This window comes from Procambarus clarkii, chromosome 18 (assembly GCF_040958095.1).
Source record: "Procambarus clarkii isolate CNS0578487 chromosome 18, FALCON_Pclarkii_2.0, whole genome shotgun sequence".
Classification (NCBI taxonomy): Eukaryota; Metazoa; Arthropoda; class Malacostraca; order Decapoda; family Cambaridae; genus Procambarus; species Procambarus clarkii.
In genome coordinates this window covers 25,718,393-25,741,647 of record NC_091167.1, presented here as the reverse complement: position 1 = coordinate 25,741,647, position 23,255 = coordinate 25,718,393, and the positions used below count along the sequence as shown (strand labels likewise).

General features: G+C 46.0%; 3 protein-coding genes across 4 annotated transcripts in view; 1 reads left to right on the top strand and 2 right to left on the bottom strand.

Annotated features, from left to right (window-relative positions):
- Window positions 1-1,331, bottom strand: LOC123754305 (myosin regulatory light chain 2). Its single transcript, XM_045736565.2, has one exon. The coding sequence runs from the start codon at window positions 1,281-1,283 to the stop codon at window positions 756-758; it is 528 nt and encodes a 175-aa protein (XP_045592521.1). The 5' UTR covers window positions 1,284-1,331; the 3' UTR covers window positions 1-755.
- A 5,857-nt stretch (window positions 1,332-7,188) lies between these two features.
- BORCS5 (BLOC-1 related complex subunit 5) overlaps window positions 7,189-23,255 on the bottom strand; it is a 69,809-nt gene continuing 53,742 nt past the window's right edge. For both annotated transcript variants that reach the window (XM_045736562.2, XM_045736563.2), the window contains 4 exons: window positions 16,731-16,918; window positions 9,637-9,803; window positions 8,648-8,836; window positions 7,189-8,483 (listed from right to left, as the gene is read on the bottom strand). In XM_045736562.2, the coding sequence (XP_045592518.1) occupies window positions 8,268-8,483; window positions 8,648-8,836; window positions 9,637-9,803; window positions 16,731-16,908 (750 nt within the window). In that variant the 5' untranslated portion in view covers window positions 16,909-16,918 and the 3' untranslated portion in view covers window positions 7,189-8,267. The remainder of the gene's footprint in view (window positions 8,484-8,647; window positions 8,837-9,636; window positions 9,804-16,730; window positions 16,919-23,255) is intronic.
- Window positions 20,709-21,692, top strand: LOC138366026 (keratin-associated protein 10-3-like). Its single transcript, XM_069326746.1, has one exon. The coding sequence runs from the start codon at window positions 20,709-20,711 to the stop codon at window positions 21,690-21,692; it is 984 nt and encodes a 327-aa protein (XP_069182847.1).

Here is a 23,255-nt window from a genome sequence, read left to right as displayed (position 1 = left end):
GATTGTAAAACATTTTATTGAATATATCTTGCCGATGTTAATACAATGCTTCACAAGTGAAACATTTACAAGTGCTAGAGCTGCAGTACACCGGCACCCGACTCTGGTCCAGCATCAGTGACGACAACTGCGTAGCGGTCACCACGGTGGCTTCTCCAGCTCGTAAAAGTCGTCACTACACTGGTTTAAAGATGAGGCAGATGACACTGAGCTCCCTCACACTACGACCTCGTACTTTACTTTAGTCACAGATGTCTCGTTTTAGTTCTGTTCGGATGTAACACTTTTTTTTTAGCAAGGGAGCGGTAGGCCCTCTGGTTGTGGATCACGGCGGCAATGTTTACATTCATATGCACTGTCACTGTCACTCCGCTCCCGGCTTGGCTTTTTTCTTTTCACAAAGACACTGCGAGTTCGCGGACGCCGATCTTGAGGTCTGGTGAAAGCCGCCGCTTGTAGGGTCTATCGTAGATGGAGATAATGACGGCAGGATTACAGAAGAGGGAGAGGGCGAAGGGTCCAGCCTCAATTGTCTATCCTGCTTGTGACTTCGCCCGTAAGAAATATGGGTGGTGGTGACGTATGGAAGAAGTGGCGAGCATTGATGAGATAGGAAGTAGCAGCAGCAGGGGCCAGAAGATAGCCAAGAAGCGCCTGAGTGTCACAGCTACAGGTAGCAACCCCTGCAGATGGCTTCCGCTACTGCTCACCCACATTTCCTTCGGGCACGGACGATGGGACGGGAATTTGGGTATTTAAGCCTCACCCTCACCCTTTTCTGCTCCACCGGCGCACAACATGGCGATGAGGGCGTTGGAGTCGATGATGCCGGTGTCCTCGTCGATTTCCATCTGCTCAAAGGCATCGTCGACTTCCGCGGGCGTGAACTTGTCACCGAAAGCCATAAGCATTGCACGGAACTGCTCGGAGTCGATCTGACCGGCTTCCTTCTCGAAGGCACGGAAAGACTTGGCAACAACATCGTCGTCGTCGGACTCTCCAGAGGAGCGTGAGGCGAACATGTGCAGGAGGGTGGTGAAGTTAATTGGGCCAGGTGCGTCAGCAATCATGTCGTCCAGGTCCTTGTCGGTGACAATACGGCCGATTTCGTCGTAGACACCACGGAGGTCGTCCTTGCTGATGATGCCATCACGATCACGGTCCATCACCTGGAAGCCCTCCTTGAACTCCGCCACCTGCTTCTGGGTGAACATATCGAAGACATTGCTTCCTCCCTTCTTCGCCTTCTTGGAAGAAGAACGGGAACCCTTTGAGGCAGGCATGATTGCGACCCTAGCTGTGATGCACTGGCAGGGTTTTCTGGTTGCTCCTTCTTTATATCCTCTGCGCAGAAAAGGCTGCGCAAGTGGTCTGTGCGCACAACCTATATTTGGCTGGTAGGGCGGTGCCTGTCAGGGATACAGTACTCGTGGAACAAGTAAAAATACCTGGGCACAGGACCTCTCCGCTTGGAGAGCCAGTACACCCGCACAGCTCACCTTACACGATCGCCACGCAAACCCGCGCCGCCTCCCACAGCTCTACCATCCCTTCCTTACAACCATTATTTTTGTCATAAACTATCTCCGTAACCCCGCTTCTTGCATGCCATCATCTCCACCCCCCTACAGAATGCTCTCAATGTTGTGTCAAACAGAAGTCGCAGGCACCAAGCCACAAAAAAGGGTGTTTACCCATTCACACGAGGAACTCATAATGGGTCTCCTGTCACCTGGTCTCACCCACCAGTATTTTCTCTCACATTCATAAACAACGCACCCAAACAACACCGTGCCATTCATATTCATTTTGAGACATTTTGTTTGTTCATGTTAAATATGATTATAGATCTAAATTACCCAGCGTGATCTGAACTCTTAGATAATGAACAACTCGAGCACCATTCTTAACAATGCTTTTATTAGTAGAGACATTGGAGTACAATGTGACCTAATGTGGAGAGAGTAACCACGTATTGAAGTGGACGACAGCAGATGGTGTCCTCGGCTCCCTCGCCCACACCCCCAGCAGCGCCACCAGTGATAGCCCAGCCGGCAGTGTATGTGTAGTATACGACACGTGGTTCACTGTAGCAGCAGGCTGACATACAACACGTGGTTCACTGTGGCAGCAGGCTGACATACAACACGTGGTTCACTGTGGCAGCAGGCTGACATACAACACGTGGTTCACTGTGGCAACAGGCTGACATACAACACGTGGTTCACTGTGGCAACAGGCTGACATACAACACGTGGTTCACTGTGGCAACAGGCTGACATACAACACGTGGTTCACTGTGGCAACAGGCTGACATACAACACGTGGTTCACTGTGGCAGCAGGCTGACATACAACACGTGGTTCACTGTGGCAACAGGCTGACATACAACACGTGGTTCACTGTGGCAGCAGGCTGACATACAACACGTGGTTCACTGTGGCAACAGGCTGACATACAACACGTGGTTCACTGTAGCAGCAGGCTGACATACAACACGTGGTTCACTGTGGCAACAGGCTGACATACAACACGTGGTTCACTGTGGCAACAGACGCCTGCCATGGACTGACTCGCGTGTTGACAAAAACACAGCAATAATACCCAAGACAAATTCACACTGAGTGACATAATTTTACTATGTAAAAAAGAAAGAGCAAGAAATTAATTTCTGGTGCGCTAAAGCAGTCAAGAATTAGTGATGTTGGATTCAGAAACCGAAAATGTATTTTGCTTTTAATTCAGAGTGAAGGAATTTTTTGTGGTTGAGACCCGGGATGGAAGCTGATTGAGGTCTATCAACCTCTGGAGGGCCACCACAATAGCTTGCTGACCAACCAGCAAGTATATCTTAGTCCTGAACATCGTCCATGACTATCTTCTTGAGGTTATCTTGAGATGATTTCGGGGCTTTAGTGTCCCCGCGGCCCGGTCCTCGACCAGGCCTCCACCCCCAGGAAGCAGCCCGTGACAGCTGACTAACACCCAGGTACCTATTTTACTGCTAGGTAACAGGGGCATAGGGTGAAAGAAACTCTGCCCATTGTTTCTCGCCGGCGCCTGGGATCGAACCCAGGACCACAGGATCACAAGTCCAGCGTGCTGTCCGCTCGGCCGACCGGCTCCCCAAAGTAAAGTCTTGGTGTATATACACCGAGAAGCGGGGTATATATACCTCTCTTGTGTATATATGTCTCGGGGAGGAAGCAGAACACGAGAGCTATTTCAATAGCTGCAGCTGATGACTTGCATTGTTGGCCTGACTCTGTCCTCAAACTCCTTCCTCCGTTACTCTCATTGTCCATGTTGCATTTCCTGTTATTACTGTGTATCCAGCCTCTGAACTCTCACTACTTTCTTCCTTTACAATGGTTCCTCCTTTACAAGATGTCCTTCATTGCTAGGCTTCTTTCCTTATGAAGCTTCCTTCATTACAAGATTCCCTTTCTTACATGGCTGCCATCATTACACGGCTTCATTGTTTACGAGGCTTCCTTACAAAGCTTCCTTCCTTACTAGGCTTTCTTTCTCCTTACTAGGCTTTCTTTCATACAAAGAAATACATCTTTCTTTTCATACATACATCCTCCCGCCAATTTCTTAAACTGCTTGAATCTTTGTACTCCTTCATGGCTACTTGAAGTGGCTGAAGGAACCACTTCTCGTACATATGGTGTCGGTGGTGTAGTAGTGTGCTCAAGAACCCTAGCTATAGTTTCAATCATCCACACCTTACCACATACCTGTATCATCTTCGATATATCTATATCTATACATTGAAATGTCTTGCCTGTTTGAGGTTAGAAGCCAAACATTTGGGGCTAGCTTCACCCAATTTTTCCGAATAATTGCTGTTGGGTACGTGCCCATCATGGGTGGGTAAGGATTCGAAGCAAGAAAAAATCGATAAGTGACACTGCTAACGTCACTCTCCATGAACATCTTACAATACCAAATGGTTCGATTCTGGATTATTATTTTTTGGCAATATTGGAGACTGCACTGGTCATTCCAAAATTAAAAAAAAATCGAATTATAATATTTACCTTTTAAGTCCCCCTTAAAATTATGTTTTACCCAAAGACTTTATAGACTATGTAGTGATGAACCGACTGTGTGAATTGTTCTTAATGTTATTTGTCATTTTGACGGAGAGAGAGAGCGCTAGAGGGGAACGAAGGGGAGGAGGAAGAGGGGGGAAGAGAGGGAGTAGGAACAGGGGGTGAGGGGAAAGAAGGAAATAGAGGAGGAAGAGACAGGCCAGGACACAGCTGGGTACCCTTCTAGTATTATATATAAATGTAATTGAGAGCGTGAGTGTAGAGGGAGCGGTTAGGAAGAATGCGAGGCAGTAAGGCAAGTGGGCAGCGAGTGTGACAAGATAAGAATGACAAGAATGAGGGGAAACACGCGTTGAGGGTATTACTGGCAGCGGCCCCTGCTGACGCCACGCTACACCCGCGCCAACATTCTCCTCACATATACCACTTTCTCTTGTTTTAGAGGCCTCTCTTGGATGAGGACTTTCTCTCTCCACACACTATATATACACACACACTATACACACTACGTGCTCTACTCAGAAAAATTGGTTACCCTAAAAAACTGGAAACTACAAAGAACAAATATATTTGTTCAGTCATCGCGGATAAAAAGTGAAGAGTCGCAGAGAAATAAATCGAAAAATGGTTGCAATAAAACTGGACTTGTGTACACTGGTGGCCAGCTTCACCCCGAGTCTCTCCACTCTCGTGGATTTGACATTCTTCTACATTGACCACCTGCCTTACGTTTCATTATGATCATCTCCAGCCCTGTACCCTTGTCACAACTACACCTTGCAACTTTGGCTCATTGTGTATTTTCCCCGGGATAAAATTACTGGCGTCGACCCAAGGTGGCGAGGGGGAGAAGTAGCGAAGTGGGCCCCTTGAGGCAGCGTGAGTCAGCTCCGATGTCCACCAACACTCTCCCTCAGGACGAAATACCGCGCCTTACACACACACACACACACACTAAGCTCAGTCGGTACAGCATTAGGCTTATAGAGCTCGGTAGGCTCGGGAAAATGTACACCAGTTGATTAACAGTTGAGAGGCGGGACCAAAGAGACAAAGTTCAACCCCCGCAAGCACAAATAGGCGAGTACACACATACACGCCGTAATTGATAACCCATAGTCTATAGTTAATATTTAAATAAACTTTACAGATCTGATCACTAGTAAGCTTCTCCAGCAATCTAGCAGTGAACTATTCATAACGCAAGTAATTATCAAAAGAAGGCGCCAAGCCGGGAAGGCTATATTAATTATGTGTTTAGACTGAATAGTAACTTTTCCAACAAAGGTATATTAATTAAAGCCATACTGAGGCCTCCCTCCATAGGCGCTTCAGCAGGCACCTCGAAACTCCATCCCAGTTGCATGACCAGAAACAACTCGCCTTGGTTGAACTAAATCTAGCAGGAATACCCTGCTAGATTTATCGTCATGACCTCCAAGGACTTGGGAAACATCCATTTTGCAATAATTCCATTAATGTGGTTTCGTTGGAGGAGATTGTGAAGAGTTTTTGCCGTGGCGTGCAGGTGAGGTGTCCACGAGGCGGGCAGGGGGCGCGCCGGTCGTGCAAGCTGGCTTCTGTCGTCGCCTCGTCAAGGCCTCGCGGCCAACATCTGGCCCCCTGGCTCCGTCTGTCGCCAGGCCTCCTCTATGTTGTCTCGCCATCTTTGTGCTCTTGACGTAAATCTTTATTGTATTGTACACATTAAAATGCTAGAACATGGAGAGTGGAGGCCGCGTGTGAGACGATACCTCACGACAGAGGGATTCGCGCGCCTGAATGCTCATCAAAATAGAAGTGGACATGAAGGAAGAGTGTAATTTGAGGTCCAGTTACGAGGCATCTCAGGAAGACCTTTATACGGTCCCATGTTACACTATTAGAAGGACAAGAGGCTGAACGGATATATGCAGTAGCTTGAAGGTATGCCCGTATGCACCACAACCGTATTGGTTGTATATTATACAACCGTATACAGGACTTGTTTATAATATATATATATATATATATATATATATATATATATATATATATATATATATATATATATATATATATATATATATATGCGAACAAGCCTGAATGGTCCCCAGGACAATATGCAACTGAAAACTCACACCCCAGAAGCGACTCGAACCCATACTGCCGGGAGCAACGCAACTGGTATGTACAGGGACGCCTTAATCCGCTTGATGTCAGGGATGACTTAATCCTTATGTCCGGTCGTGATGGTCAAGCGGATTAAGGCGTCCCTATACATACCAGTTGCGTTGCTCCTGGCAGTATGGGTTCGAGTCACTTCTGGGGTGTGAGTTTTCAGTTGCATATTGTCCTGGGGACCATTCAGGCTTGTTCGCATTTGTGTTCCTCACGTGTGCCCCAAAGAATGAGGTGATTTGATAAAATGCTATGCCCAAGATTACCATCCGAGTGCCGGCGGGGAAGTGGTTCAAATAGCTTCGGCTATCACTTCCTTATGTCCGGTCGTGATGGTCAAGCGGATTAAGGCGTCCCTGTACATACCAGTTGCGTTGCTCCTGGCAGTATGGGTTCGAGTCACTTCTGGGGTGTGAGTTTTCAGTTATATATATATATATATATATATTATATATATATATACATATTATATATATATATATATATATATTATATATATATATTATATATATATATATATATATATATTATATATATATATATATATATATATATATATATATATATATATATTATATATATATATATATATATATTATATATATCATTATAATTCATTATATATAAAGGCTTCAGGAAAACGCAAACCATAAATCACTACATGACCCGACCAGGATTCGAACCCATGACGTTCAGGATCACCTCAAAAGTACACAGTACCGTCACCATCGCACCAATGATTGTGCAAGACGGTCAATATGCACACTACATCCTCAGGGGTTGGGGCAGTCGTTCTTGTAGACATGTTGTTCCGCATGACGGAATGAGTCAAGTCAAAGATTTAGGCATGAATCATTGCTTTATATTAGGCTCTTCTTTCTAACGCATGCAGCGCATTATCTCGCAGGCACGCACGCGCGTGTTCGTACACAGACACACACACAATAAGGCTGAGTGAAACTCTGTGTATTTTGACCATTAATATTTAAATAAATAATATACAATGTAATCAACACCATTCGCTTCAACCTGGAGAGCATTAACTCATTTCCCATGGATGACTAAGTTGAATTTTAACAATACAATAACAAGAACACGAAAGATTAACACAAAGTTGACACGGCAGACACACACACACAATGTTGTGTACGAAACACCTTTCATCCCCCCCCCTACCATCATGCCTGAATCGTCTCAACATCAACATTCAAATTTAAAGTGAGGGGTCACCTAACATACACATATTTTTACAAAGACTTTGACCGTGCTAAAATTGTGTGCACCCATTTGATATAGGTTTCGTTATCACTTAGGTTACAGCCATTCCACTTAATAGGGTTTAAGTAACATATTCCCCAAAAAGAACCTAAGCCTAGCATTAAATAGGTTTAAAACACAACCGTATTCCACACACACCTGACACCAATCCCATTCCTTAATCACATTTAACAGGTTTCTGAATGTTGACTATGGGTAAGTACCATTCCCAATCTGTGAATACAACGAGTATATTTGAATTCATGTCATGTATAGATTTTTTTTTGTATTCTCATTAAGTTTCTCCGAGATTAGGTCCTCTTTCATGGCCTTGCACTCAAATTATATTTTTCAAGTTTTATTATTTTTACTTTCATATTATTTGGGTGCAAAATATTTCACATTTCCTTTACTGTCTAAACTATTCTCACGCCCACGCTGTTGATCTACCTTCGTGTACACATCTACTTTGCTGATCTACCTAGACGCCCACCATACTGATTTATATACAATTTGTGTTTTTCATAATTCTTTGTGACCTGTCGCGTGGGTTCCTCTTCCACCTATATTACCGCCATCTTCTCTCACCCTTCAATTACTACATTCATCAGCTATATTTCCCTTGATTTATTTCATGTACACTATCTTTCCCATTGTCTTCCTCGACTCCTATTTCTTCCCCGCGCAGTCAGTGGGCGGGGAAGTAAGGTTGTAAGGTGAGCCTTCTCACTATACTCTCGTGTTTATTGCATTCCTCCCCACCCCAGCGGTCACCCAGCGGCCGGCAGATCAGCCGGTGGTCCAGACGAAGGGCTCCAGCCTCTCCTGGATGGGCAGGGAGTCATTGAGGGTCTCCAGGCTCTCGAGGATGTGGTTGAGGGAGGCGTGGCAGCGGGCGAGGGCGTGACTGACCTCCGTCACCTGACTCAGCTTCTCCGCGTACCTGGCGAAGTTCTTCTGTCGCTCCGTCACCTGCGACACCAGGCCGCTCACGCCGGCGTCCATCTGTGGAACACAAGAGGCATTCAGCAGGCTACCACAAAGTGAAATTGAAAAGTGTACCGGCAAACTTAGGTTTCTGGTCTCTGCGCGCAGACTCCTTTATGTGGCATAGTGTGAACAACTGTCACGTGAAGAGCGTATGATAACAGGTGTGGGGGTATACTGACCTCCCTGATCTTGGCGGAGAGGTTATCCTGGTGGTGGCTGGTGGCGGCGGCCGCTGCGTGCAGGTGGATCTGGTAGCGGCGACACAGCTCCACCATGGCGCCCGCGTTGAGTCGCTCCAGGACCTCTGGATCACGTGCCGACGGTGCCGTCAGCGCCCCCCGCATGATGGGCAGGAACGTCGGGATGGACTGCCACCAGATACAACCAGGCTCGTTATTCGCTGATTACCAACACCACAAGACAAGCATGAAGCAAGAAAGACTATGATAATATATGGGAATTCAACATAAGGAGGGATTGTGTATACAAAGCCGCCATGAGGCGTAGGACAGCGCCTGGAAGCAATCGCCACGCGACAAGGTTTATATGGAAGGTGTGTGTGTGTCTGGGTCTGGAAGATACACACTGGAAGGCGTATTGTTGGTGGTGTTTGAGATTCAGCTATTGGGAACAAAAAGTTGCAAGTAGCACGGTCTATGGTGAGCCCGTAGTGGACTTACCTGGCACAGGAGTGGGGCTCTAACTGTGGAAGGCGCATGTGTCCTCACAATATAAAGCTCTCACCTTCACCTGACACAATAACCTCACAGTTCACAGTGATGGTGAGAACCAAGGAGTGTGAATCAATATACCATCACAACCAGTTGTTCGCGGGTCCACTGCTTGTGGTAACAATATTTTTCATAGTACAATATGAAATAAATGTAAAACAATGTTTATAGTACAAATTCAACAGTTTAGCTTGCATCTGGACAGATCTACGTATAGGAAAATGTAAGAGATTTATATGGGATTGTAGAAGGTGAGTTATAGTGCAGGAACTTAGTAGTAGGAGTGGGCGGGATGGAGGAAGTAGGGGAGTTAGGAATGGGGACAAGGACGCAGAGAGAGAGAGAGAGAGAGAGAGAGAGAGAGAGAGAGAGAGAGAGAGAGAGAGAGAGAGAGAGAGAGAGAGAGAGAGAGAGAGAGAGAGAGAGAACTGACTCACCTGAAGTCTGGCCAACTCGGGGTCGACACCGGCGGTGTTGGTGGCAGCCTCGCGGACGACCACCACCTCTTGAGGTCGCTGCTGGAACTGTCGCCGACGGGTCCTGCGCGGTGACCCTCCCCCACCACGCAGCCCGCGCATCCCCCGCGACGTGTGCTTGGGTGAGTCTGGTCCACCCACCAGTAAACACAGTGTCAGTGTCACAGTAGTTACAGTGATGTGGTGGAGGCTGACTGCATACACAGTTTCAAATGTAGATATTATAGAGCCCAGTAGGCTCAGGAACCTGTACACCAGTTGATTGACAGTTGAGTGGCGGGATCAGAGAGCCAGAGCTCAACCCCCGCAAGGACAACTAGGTGAGTACACATGAGTATCACTCAGCCTTTTACTCACCCACCACCAACGTGCCTGGGTCCTGCCTTAACCTGCTTCTGAGATAACTGCTACAACCTCAAACAACATAACACAATTACAACGCTAAAACTACCCTCTCTCTGTGGTAAGACACCAACGTGGGAGTTTGTCAGGCAGCAGCATGGGAGTTTAAGTCATATAAGAGTGAAGGTGGTGAGGAGTGCACACAGAGAAGTCTGGCGCTTCCTCTCACTACAGGAAGTTTCTTATCAAATTAAATGTCAGAGTTGAGGATACCTTTATAAGCATCACATACCTGGGCTACGGAGTCACACACGTAATACTCACTAATATTTGGCATTTATAACATACACCAAACCTTCGATATTCCTCCATGCCATTGTCACGGGCTGGGTCAGTTTGATTGGGTAAAACACAGCAGTCATAGCTATACAGATGGGGGATATGTGGCTAAACACAGCCTCTGTACATATATGTGGGGACGTCAGAATTCGCATGCATGTGGACGAAAAAAGGCTTGGCTACGAGGTTATTATCGCACCAGCAGACTCTAGTGCCCAGGCTCCCAGATAATGCTAAACACATGTTGACGATTTTGTGAGCTCTGGTACTCCCCGCAGCCTGGCCTGTGGCTAGGCTTCCCTGGTGACTGCCTGGTCTGTAAGGCTCTTTGTCTTACTAGCAGCCGGGAGGCCCACGTTTATTCATATTACCGAATGAATAAACATTCGGTAATATGTTTATTGTTTGTGATGTGTGTCTATGTATGTATTAACACGATGTACTGAACGGGATGAGAATAGCTTGAGCTACCTCATCCCTTTGTGTGTATTTTACCTCAATAAACTTATTTCAATTTCAATTTCAAAGACTAAGAAGCCAATGTTTTCCATTTCACAACTTCGAGGCGTCTTCTGTTGGTCTCTTCCAACGGTCTCTTACTGTACTATACCAGAATATATATCTCCTATAATGTAGTTGTAATATTCACGTGCTCCTTCCATTGTCTCCTCAAACCTCCGCTGGCAACTATACAGTAAGACAAACATCCTCTTCCACCTGAAAATTGTCGAGGAATGTTGAGCTGCTCTAAACTGCTGACAATTTGGTCTTACCCCAGAATGTGAGGCTGAATTGTCAAGACTCGTTCCGGTAATTCTAATCAGTTAACGCATGTGTATTCATGAAGAACACCTGTATAGTGATCATATATACCGTACTGTGATGTAACAGGGGTTGGGTGAATTTAGGGTGCCTAGGTTTGGGTGGGTTTAGGGTGCCGAGGGTTGGGTGGGTTTAGGGCTGCTGGGACAGTGTGGAGTAGCTGTACTAAGTTAGGGTGAAGCTGTGCCAAGAGTCGTTGTGGTCAACGACTTTGTTGCCATCTTATTCTAGCTTAGCTTTCTCTTTTATCTTTCTTCTCTTATCTTCTCTCTCTCTCTCTCTCTCTCTCTCTCTCTCTCTCTCTCTCTCTCTCTCTCCCTCTGTAGGGTTGCGTGGTGCTACATTTGGTACTGGGGTAAGATAAATGTCTGTGAAGCCCTTCCCTTAAGCCACACTTTCCTGCAAGTTCCTGTACACTCAAGAACTACAGCTCTTAAGCCTCGCCTCTGCAGAATGTTGTTATTTAATGCGGCGTTTATACCATCTTTCCTCTTACAATATTTTCTGTTGTTATTCTAACCCATCTATGTACTGCTCTTGTGCTGAACATGTTCTTGCTGACAGTTTGTGTGGCTCGCTTACCTCTAGTTGCCGTGCACGTCCCCTCGTTCTGTTGTTCACTACTGTGAACAGTGCTTCTTGGTCTGCTTCTACCCTATACTTGTTATATATCACCGTCATGTCTGCCTTGTTCTTCCTATGTTGTGGTGTCTACGTCCCCCCAGACCGTCCTTGTTGGTCAGTCTCCTCATCACTTATGTTTATATATGTGTTATATTGTCTGTGTTAATATGTGTTATATTGACTGTGTTAATATGTGTTATATTGACTGTGTTAATATGTGTTATATTGACTGTGTTAATATTCGTTCATGGAGACGCTCACAGTATCTTCAATTGTCAAGTTGTAACAAGTGAGTTGTTGACTAACATCATTATATCCTCTCTTCTGCCACTGCTGGTAATTTAACTCGTAAGCCACATGTGTGACACGGGTGAGAGAACTGTCAACAAGAACACTAGCGCAGAGTGAACATGCGACCAGCCGGGAGGACTGGTGGGCGAAAGTCGGAAAATAATAGCAACTACACACACAAAAAAAGTGTGTGTAGCCTCCACCACTATTACCAGCCAGTACCATCTACCACCACCACCACCTACCAGTATTATCTACCACCATCACGCTAGTACCTCCCTGCCCCCTGGCCGTATTTGGAAGGTCTACACGTAAACATTCCACTATCATCGTCCGGGTGTTTTGGTCAGGGCTCTCCACAGCTCTCCTTACAGGCAGATCTCAGAACTGGGACACATTCTGGCTGGCTGGTTGGCTGGCTGGCTGGCTGGCTGGCTGGCTGGCTGGCTGGCTGGCTGGCTGGCTGGCTGGCTGGCTGGCTGGCTGGCTGGCTGGCTGCCTGCCTGCCTGCCTGCCTGCCTGCCTGCCTGACAGGCAGGCAGGCAGGCAGGCAGGCAGGCCAGCTAACCAGCCAGCTAACCAACTCCCCCACCTCTGGGACAGGAAGCCGGCTAGCGAGCGAGCCAGCTAGCCAGCCAGCCGGACCCCCCCCCACACCACAACTCTTACAGCCAGCCAACCCTTTCTTCCCAAGGTTATTTTGCGCGCTACAGAACCAAACTCCCCAGGAAGATGTCGTTGGTGAAACATCTACCGATAATCTTGGAGTCGCGGGCCCCGGCGGGCCCTCGCTCGCTCCCTGTGTCAAGCAGGAACACGGACACTCTACAGTGGAAGCTCCAAGGCGTTTGTGATTTGTTTATAAACTTGTGGATGTTTTTCTCCACTGGTGATGTCGACTTGTCTACAGCTCGTGTTTAATTAGTGCATGTAAAGGTGCAAATATGTTTGCAGTGGATGTAAAACTGGAGTAATGTGTCTTGATGGTATGATAAAAGGTCAACTTTTGAACGTTTTTATGGTGGCTTTGGAGGTTTATATTGTGGCTGTGAACGTGGATGTTTATATATAGTGACTGAACGTGGACGTTTATATAGTGACTGTGAACGTGAACGTTTATATAGTGACTGTGAACGTTTATATAGTGACTGTGAACGTGAACGTTTATATAGTGACTGTGAACGTGAACGTTTATATAGTGACTGTGAACGTTTATATAGTGATTGTGAACGTGAACGTTTATATAGTGACTGTGAACGTGAACGTTTATATAGTGACTGTGAACGTGAACGTTTATATAGTGAACGTGAACGTTTATATAGTGATTGTGAACGTGAACGTTTATATAGTGACTGTGAACGTGGACGTTTATATAGTGACTGTGAACGTTTATATAGTGACTGTGAACGTTTATATAGTGACTGTGAACGTGGACGTTTATATAGTGACTGTGAACGTGGACGTTTATATAGTGACTGTGAACGTGGACGTTTATATAGTGACTGTGAACGTGGACGTTTATATAGTGACTGTGAACGTTTATATAGTGACTGTGAACGTGGACGTTTATATAGTGACTGTGAACGTGGACGTTTATATAGTGACTGTGAACGTGGACGTTTATATAGTGACTGTGAACGTGGACGTTTATATAGTGACTGTGAACGTGAACGTTTATATAGTGACTGTGAACGTGGACGTTTATATAGTGACTGTGAACGTGGACGTTTATATAGTGACTGTGAACGTGGACGTTTATATAGTGACTGTGAACGTGGACGTTTATATAGTGACTGTGAACGTGGACGTTTATATAGTGACTGTGAACGTGGACGTTTATATAGTGACTGTGAACGTGAACGTTTATATAGTGACTGTGAACGTGGACGTTTATATAGTGACTGTGAACGTGGACGTTTATATAGTGACTGTGAACGTGACCGTTTATATAGTGACTGTGAACGTGGACGTTTATATAGTGACTGTGAACGTGGACGTTTATATAGTGACTGTGAACGTGGACGTTTATATAGTGACTGTGAACGTGGACGTTTATATAGTGACTGTGAACGTGGACGTTTATATAGTGACTGTGAACGTGGACGTTTATATAGTGACTGTGAACGTGGACGTTTATATAGTGACTGTGAACGTTTATATAGTGACTGTGAACGTGGACGTTTATATAGTGACTGTGAACGTTTATATAGTGACTGTGAACGTGAACGTTTATATAGTGACTGTGAACGTTTATATAGTGACTGTGAACGTGGACGTTTATATAGTGACTGTGAACGTGAACGTTTATATAGTGACTGTGAACGTGGACGTTTATATAGTGACTGTGAACGTGAACGTTTATATAGTGACTGTGAACGTGAACGTTTATATAGTGACTGTGAACGTTTATATAGTGACTGTGAACGTTTATATAGTGACTGTGAACGTGCATATAGTCCTGGGGACCATTCAGGCTTATTCGCACTTGTGTCCCTCACGTGTGTCCCAAAGAATGAGGTGATTTGATAAAATACCATGCCCAAGATTACCAACCGAGTGCCGGCGGGGGATGGAAATAGCCTAGGCTACCATCCTCTTTTGACCGGTCGTGTTGGTCGAGCGGTTGAGGGATCCTGTACACCAGCAGTGTGCTCCTGGCAGTATGGGTTCGAGTCACTTCTGGGGTGTGAGTTTTCAGTTGCATATAGTCCTGGGGACCATTCAGGCTTGTTCGCATATATATATATATATAAATATGACCGAAAAAGTAAGATTAATAATTCTAACACGCATTTTCTCATTATTTCTTATATTTCTTTTCACTGTTGATGGTAACTGAAAAATCAATTCTCCAAAATTCATTTTTATTTTGGAGAATTGATTTTTCAGTTACCATCAACAGTGAAAAGAAATATAAGAAATATTGAGAAAATTCGTATTAGAATTATTAATCTTACTTTTTCGGTCATATTTAATAATATATGTCTACAGGAAAGACTGCTACCAAAATATACTAATAATATATATATATATATATATATATATATATATATATATATATATATATATATATATATATATTATATAGTGCAAACATTCAAGCTTATGTCACGGGAAATATATTCACAATCGACTTGAGAATGGTCCAGGACGGACCGAAACGTCGTCGTCCCTTCACCTTCTAGTGTGTGGTCTGGTCAACATACTTCAGCCACGTTACTGTGACTCCTCGCCTGCACGGGAAATATACACCTAAAAGTGTACCACCCCTTTTCATGAAGCATGTTCAGGACTAGACCATACTGCTTCCTACTCATACTTTATCGGAGCAGGTGGGTCGGGGGGGGGGGGCTTGTGGCGTCGTGGACACGTGTCTCGCACGACACTCATTGATTGATGAACATTAAGCCACGCAAGAGGTGGCACGGGCATGAATAGCCCGTAATGAGGACACCACATGTGCCCAGCCTTTGTACCACCTCACCACAGTTAGGTAGGCTTCAGACGACTCGAGGATCTCACTTCTTGGGAAAAAGCCAAGACATTTGGGAATTCGTTGGCAAGTCAGGCCATTTGGGATTTTTTTTTTTAGATGAATTTGAAGTAGAAAACTGCGAGCAGGAACTTGGCAATTCAGTGTTCGTCACCATGAAATGTATTTAAGAAACACTTATATGGGGGGAAACTAGTAAACTAAACGTCTGTTAGTTTACTAGTCTTCACAGCTCTAATACGACTTGGGCTTATAAGCCCAAGTGTATAAGTGTACAAGCCCAAGTACTTATACACATCCCTGTATAAGCACTTGGGCTTATACAGGGATGTAGATGTAGTAAAGTGTAAAGTTTGTGTACAATGACAGACACACACACACTAGAGCATTATATCTTACACTGTAAACAATGTAGCCATTTAGAGATCAATCCAAACTTATGCTGAACGAAATGGCAAACCATCTTATTACAAATAAAATATGGGAAATCTTTGCACTGTATCCCTATTTCCCTTCTAGTAAATAAATCCTGCTATTATCCTGTAATATCCAATATTTAAATTTAGTTTTGTATTAACAAATAACATACATCCTATGTATACTAAAACAGTGAATACATAGATGTTGCAGGTCAAACAAGTTTGTTACTTGCAGACATCATATTTATAAGGTGTGCAGGTGAGATATAATTGTTAATGTAAAACTGTCCGTTGAGGTCTGATAAAAACCTTTTGTGCCCCTCTGTAATCCTTTTTTGCGCTACGGCTCACAGGATGAGTATGGGGTGCACAATAAACTAGTCGCCTCCGGAGGCAACAGTCAAAATAATCTTTGGCAAGTGAGGTCAGTAGGAATTCTTTGTGAGGAAGGCAGGAGAGTCAGCATTACTTTGGTGAAAAACACGACAGTGATCAATTATCTGGATAAATTAAGGAGAGTGAGAGCTGTTGTTGTTTTAGATTCCGCTACTGGGAACAAAACGTTCCAAGTAGCACGGGCTATGGTGAGCCCGTAGTGGACTGACTTACCTGGCACAGGAGCGGGGTTGTAACTCCGAGAGTGGGAGGACATGAGAACCGTACAAGTTATGGTGGAGTGTGGCGAAGAGCGCACTTCGCACTGGTGAAGGGGCGCCGGTACTCACCGCCTATGGGTCTGTTGACGGTGTAGGAGATATAGGGGAGGTCGCCGTCGGAGCAGATGGAAGGTCGCGGGGAGGTGGAGGTGGGGCGGTTAGAGTCTGGTGCCTGCCTCTCCGACACCTCCACCCGCCCACCTCCGCCCACCCCGCCGCCCGCGTCCCGGCTCTGCTCCCCGCCCATCACGCTCTACCTGAAGTTAAAGACAAGCAGCATTAATTCCCCGTCAACCCTTAACACCACCACCACTTGACCTCTCTATTAATACTGTATTAACATATTAAGGTTCTGGTAAATAAATAATGGCTTTTGTTCGTTTGGAAATTGAAGTAATTATCAAAAGAAGGCACCACGCCGGGAAGGCTATGAAGCACCGTCATACGTGCGGGATATTCAAAAGGCGCTAAATATCACTAAGGATGCCAATACGAGAACAAAAATGCACAAAGTGAACGGCGTAAAAAAAAGAAAATTAAAGATTCCTCTTCCTACTTTGCCGGTAACTGCTGTTGCACGCATTTTGTGAGCAATAACATCATGGTTACTTCTGTCGAAAGATTTCGCGAAATGTGTGTATAATACAACAACGATTTGCTTGTCTTCCCCGGCAGGTAAGACCACGTCATAGTGGTCCAGCAGCTGTATCTGCAGCTGTATCTATGTATTTACGTATGTAGCTTAGCCTAACATTTTAAAAGCACTACAATCACCTGTGGTTGTTCAATAAATCCCTGAACTATATGTTTGACAAATCCCTCACCCTGTCCATGGAGGACAGAAGAAAATGTGTATATGCTGGTTAGCATTGTAAATGTGTGGCTACGTCTGTGGTAGAAAATAATAATAATAATAATAAAAAGCTGTGAGAGGCAGGAGCGCTGTGTTCTGAACCCGTGTTGTCCAGGGTTATGCAGACGCTGTGAGTCCATGTCTTTTGTGAGCTTCTTAGCACTCTTTCAAGGATTTTTATGTGTGAAGTTAGAGTTGTTGTTGATAATTGTTGTATTTATTCCACTTCCTCCCTCGTGGAGTGTGGCGCGTGTATTAAGACGCCTGGAACAAGTTTTATATGGGTTCAAAGTTGAAGCTGCAGCCTCATGTGGAACTGGGACGTGGGTGAGTCTTGCCACCACATCTCTTATTCAGTAACAAGAATTATATTACCTAAGAACATCGGAATAAATGAAAATACAAAAGTCCTATTCGATCATAAGAGGCAGCTCCTATTTATATCCACCCAAATTCATTCATATATATATATATATATATATATATATGTCTAACCTACACTTGAAACAATTAGGTATCCCCCACGTCTATTGTGTCACCTGGTAAGTGGTTCCATAAATCATCAACCCTGTGTTATGCTCCACATTCTCCAAAAATGTTGATGGAAGTGAATAGTATTTCACACACGTGAAAAAAACGCGAGAAAGTTCACACGATTCCCACCAGCGAGATGCTACTCTGTATGAATCAAGAACTCGTGGGAAAGGCTTTCCACCAGCTATGGCAAGGGAAAGCTCCATTTCCCTTCCTATTAGGAGAGAGTCGCCAGTCGTCTGTTCCTGTACCCACCTGTGTATATAAAACAAAATTATTCACCCACCATTCTCAGGCTATACTCACCCGACTGATATACGAATGATATATCATTCGTCATTCTGTTCTATACGGTGTAACTAAACATTAAATTCTCTCTGAAAGAAATTAATTTTATTTTAAAGTATTAAAATTGTATGTATAGTTTAGGCCAAGGATAGCCTAGGTTTTTGGTTTTGTTCGGTTGGTAAATATTTATATTTGATGAATTTAAAACAAAATGTGTCACGTGATTACAGGAAGGACAGGAAGGACCGTTAACAAAAAGTTTGAACATCTGTCGTTAGTGGTATGTAAAGGTTCTTCATTCCTAAACAAGCAGTTGCATTATGAAGCATCTGACCAATTTAGATGAGGACGGACCGCCCACAAGTGCTGGTCATTATTTAACTTAAAAAAAAGTGCTTCCCGCACTTCCTGTACTCAAAGAACACATTATTATCATTTATATATACAAGACTGTACAGTGGGTTGTGTTAGGGGGGTTGATCTCGAGCACAGACAGAGTTGTGAGGGCCTCAGCTTGGGCCAGCAGGGACTGAGGTTGTGCAAACACTTAAGAGAACGGAGCCAAAATCTCCAAGTTAACAAGGTTTAAGTATTAACAAGCCCCAAGAAAGATTTATACTGTCAGTCGTATATCTGATGAACTTGAATGATACTAGTAAAAAAATTAATTTGTGCGACACATGTGTACTCACCTATTTGTACTCACCTAGTTGTGTTTCCGGGGGTTGAGCTCTGGATCTTTGGTCCCGCCTCTCAACTATTTGTGCTTGCGGGTGTCTCTCTATATATAGCAAGCAAGCACTATTTGTGCTTGTGGGTGTGTGTACATGTGTATGTAATACTAACAATTGTGTAACTAGCTTGACAAGACCGTCACTTGCTTAGCTAAACGAACTATGGGTTCAGTTCCTGACCCCATTATGTGCCTCTGTAACCCTTCCCCCCCACAGGATGGGTATGTGGTGCATAATAAAGAAATGAATAAATATATAAACAGTGCTTTGGTACCCACCCTCCCATGTCTCGTGGGTGGGGGGGAGCGTGGGGGGGGGGAGCGTGGGTGGAGTGGGTAGGGGACTTCTTATTCCCCCCCCCCCTTCAGCAGGGAATTACAAGTGCCCTTCAAGAGACGTTCCCTTCCTATGGTAAACCTTAAACTAGTTTCCTTGGAACACGACCCGCTAGTTGGTTTACAGCCAGGGTTTCAGGAGAACCATTACAGTGGACTATTATCTTACCACTGTGCTAAGTGTTTACCCCAGACCATCCTCCTGTTGTGGTAGTACATATAGTGACGGTGAGGACCATAGTACATATACCGACCTTCACGGCAATTAGAAAGTAGAAATCGGACATATTGAATTTGGATAGATCGGAAAATATTGTACATATATGTTGCAAAGACAAACTAAACTAACCTCATCTAACCTTCCTAGGCCTATTACACGCTATCCGAGGCCTAATATAGTACATATGTGTGCTATAATAGGCCTAGCAACATTCATTTTTTAGTTTCATTTTATCGGACTCTTATAAGTGAATAGCACAAAATTCTATCAAACTGCTTAGTACGTCAGAGTGTGTACTATGGTGCACATAGTTACAAATAGTACTATCTAATCATGCGGATGAGGGGGGGTGTATAACATGGTGAGAAAGTTATGCAGCGTGAGCAAGGCCGCGCAACACGTCCCAGTAATGTTTAATTAACGCAAGATAAGCGTTATCTGCGCTGAGTCATTGTCGTATCAACGTTGGTAACCCAGCTTGACCAGGGAGGGAGTGGGGCGGGGGGGGGGGGGGGGAGGCGCAACATGTGCAATGTTGGCTAGCAATGTTGGCTAGCAATGTGGGCAGCATGTTGGGAATGTTGTCCCTGCAGGAGTGGGTTGTGGGAGGAGTGGTGCTGTCCCAAGCCAAACCCACACACACTTTGGTTCCAGCAATATTTCTTATGTTTGTTGGTGGGATTCCGAAGATCCGCCGCCCTCAGTGCTTGGCTGGTGGAGCTCTGGAGCCCTTGGTACCTCTGGAGCCCCTGGAACCCCGTGGTACCTCTAGAGCCTCTGGTACCTCTACTCTTCATTGATCCTATTCTGCACTTCCTTCCGTACCGTCCCCTCCATTTTATGTTCTTATTTGACTGTAGAAATGTGGGATCTGGCCCTCCAGTATCTTCCACGTTGCAGCAGACACAGTATTAATACTGGCGCAGTATTACCACAACACTGGTGGTAATACTGACGCAGTATTACCACAACACTGGTGGTAATACTGCGCCAGACAGACGTCAGTGTTGTGGTTAGCGTCAGTGTGCCACAGTGAGAGAGAGAGAGATAGTAATAAGCAAGACGTCCTTGCCAGGTGGAGTAATGTCCCCCACTACCAGCGACGCCTCGTCTGGTACACCACTTCCTGTTACCAGGCCTGCTGCCACCCTGCTGCCACCCTGCTGCCACCCTGCTGGCACCCTGCTGCCACCCTGCTGGCACCCTGCTGCCACCCTGCTGCCACCCTGCTGGCACCCTGCTGCCACCCTGCTGGCACCCTGCTGCCACCCTGCTGCCACCCTGCTGGCACCCTGCTGCCACCCTGCTGCCACCCTGCTGCCACCCTGCTGCCACCCTGCTGGCACCCTGCTGCCACCCTGCTGGCACCCTGCTGCCACCCTGCTGCCACCCTGCTGGCACCCTGCTGCCACCCTGCTGCCACCCTGCTGGCACCCTGCTGCCACCCTGCTGCCACCCTGCTGCCACCCTGCTGGCACCCTGCTGCCACCCTGCTGGCACCCTGCTGCCACCCTGCTGCCACCCTGCTGGCATCATGTTGTCACCCTGCTGGCACCCTGCTGCCACCCTGCTGCCACCCTGCTGCCACCCTGCTGCCACCCTGCTGCCACCCTGCTGCCACCCTGCTGCCACCCTGCTGGCACCCTGCTGCCACCCTGCTGGCACCCTGCTGCCACCCTGCTGCCACCCTGCTGCCACCCTGCTGCCACCCTGCTGCCACCCTGCTGGCACCCTGCTGCCACCCTGCTGCCACCCTGCTGCCACCCTGCTGGCACCCTGCTGCCACCCTGCTGGCACCCTGCTGCCACCCTGCTGCCACCCTGCTGGCATCATGTTGTCACCCTGCTGGCACCCTGCTGCCACCCTGCTGCCACCCTGCTGCCACCCTGCTGCCACCCTGCTGCCACCCTGCTGGCACCCTGCTGCCACCCTGCTGGCACCCTGCTGGCACCCTGCTGCCACCCTGCTGGCATCCTGTTGGCATCATACTGCCTCCCAGTCACCCTGCTGGCACCCCAGTCACCTGCTGCCACCCCAGTCTACCAGTCATCAGTATCACCACCTTAACACAACAATAACCGCTCCCTGCAGTGTTACCACCTCAGCTCAGGAATCAGCTTCACTAGCTCAGTACTATCATAAGCCGTGCTAGTCAGTGTTACCAGCTAAGCACAATAACGTCCTTGTTAGCAGTAATGCCAACAGAGAGGGGTGTAACACCCCCCACTCCCCAGCAGGAAGGCCGCCGTGCACCACCTCCCCCAGCACCTCCCTAACACCACATACGAAGCCTCTACATCTTCAACATGGCGTTGTTTTTTGTTTTTACATTTATTAAACATTATTATATGAGCTCCGAAGCAATACGAGAGTGTTTACAACAATAATAACCACGGATTGTTAAGTTCGGAAGCTGGTAAGGTGTTCGATAAAGGTGTTCGGTGAATGTAAACAAACCCGTCAAGACTTTTGAAAGATGTACAGGTTTCGGGAGTAGATGCGCAAGTGTTCAACGAACACGGGATGGGTATGGGGTGCATAATAAATTGAATTGAACCCGATTCATTGGTCCAGTTCACTCCACATTGAACTGGTTGTTAGTTATAATTGGCACCAATTGTTTGTTGTCAATTATATATGACTCGATCAATGTGACTTCCGCAGAGGGGGTTGGGGGGGGGTGGAGGCAGTGGGGGGCGTGTTCAAGGTAGTCTCTGTTAAGGTGGTAATTACTCTTGACAGTAATCACCGTCAGGGTAACCACCATTGTCAAGGTAGGCTGAGCACCAAGCGTTGCCTAATTTGTCAGTTGAGGTGTCCCAAGTAGTTAGTGTAGAGTAGATTGTTGGCAGCGAGGCTGCTGTATAATGTCCAGCGAGGCTGCTGTCTCAATAATCATTGCGGGCTCACCATAGCCCGTGCTACTTGAAATTTTACATTCCAGGTAGCGAATCTTTAACAACAACAATAATCATTACTTATTTCCATATGCGGTGATGTATAAATATTATAAGATCGACTTGAGAATGGTCCAGGACGGACCGAAACGTCGTCGTCCCTTCACCTTCTAGTGTGTGGTCTGGTCAACTTACTTTAGCCACGTTACTGTGACTCGTCGCCTGCATTATATAAGAAGTTAAGAGGTGCCGTGGTGAGCAAGTGTGGGCTACTGCTGTAAACTTCGATAGTAATGTAGATGTAAATATATTTATATAAAGATAGTAATGATAGATGTAAACCTCGATAGTTCGGCACAAGAGACTTCACCGAGAAGTTGGACTAGAGACTTGTGGCACAGGAGAGATGCCCGCCTTCCTCTTCCAAACACTGTTGTCGTCACACACACACACACACACACACACACACACACACACACACACACACACACACACACACAAACACACACACATAACTGTAACATAAACACAAAATAGTAACGGGTGCCAGAATGATAAAGTCTGAGGCTAGTCTCATGTTGTGGAGGCGTTGTGTTCACCTAGTTGTGCTTGCGGGGGTTGATCTCTGCTCTTTCCGCCCCCCTCTCAATTGTCAAACTGTTACTAACTACTACTAACTTTCCCCCCCCCCCTACACACACACCAAGGAAGCAGCCCTTACGAGTCCCGCGCG

Coding starts and splice junctions, on each gene's coding strand:
- LOC138366026 (XM_069326746.1), top strand. CDS start 20,709: ATGTCCCCCACTACCAGCGACGCCTCGTCTGGTACACCACTTCCTGTT.
- LOC123754305 (XM_045736565.2), bottom strand. CDS start 1,283: ATGCCTGCCTCAAAGGGTTCCCGTTCTTCTTCCAAGAAGGCGAAGAAG.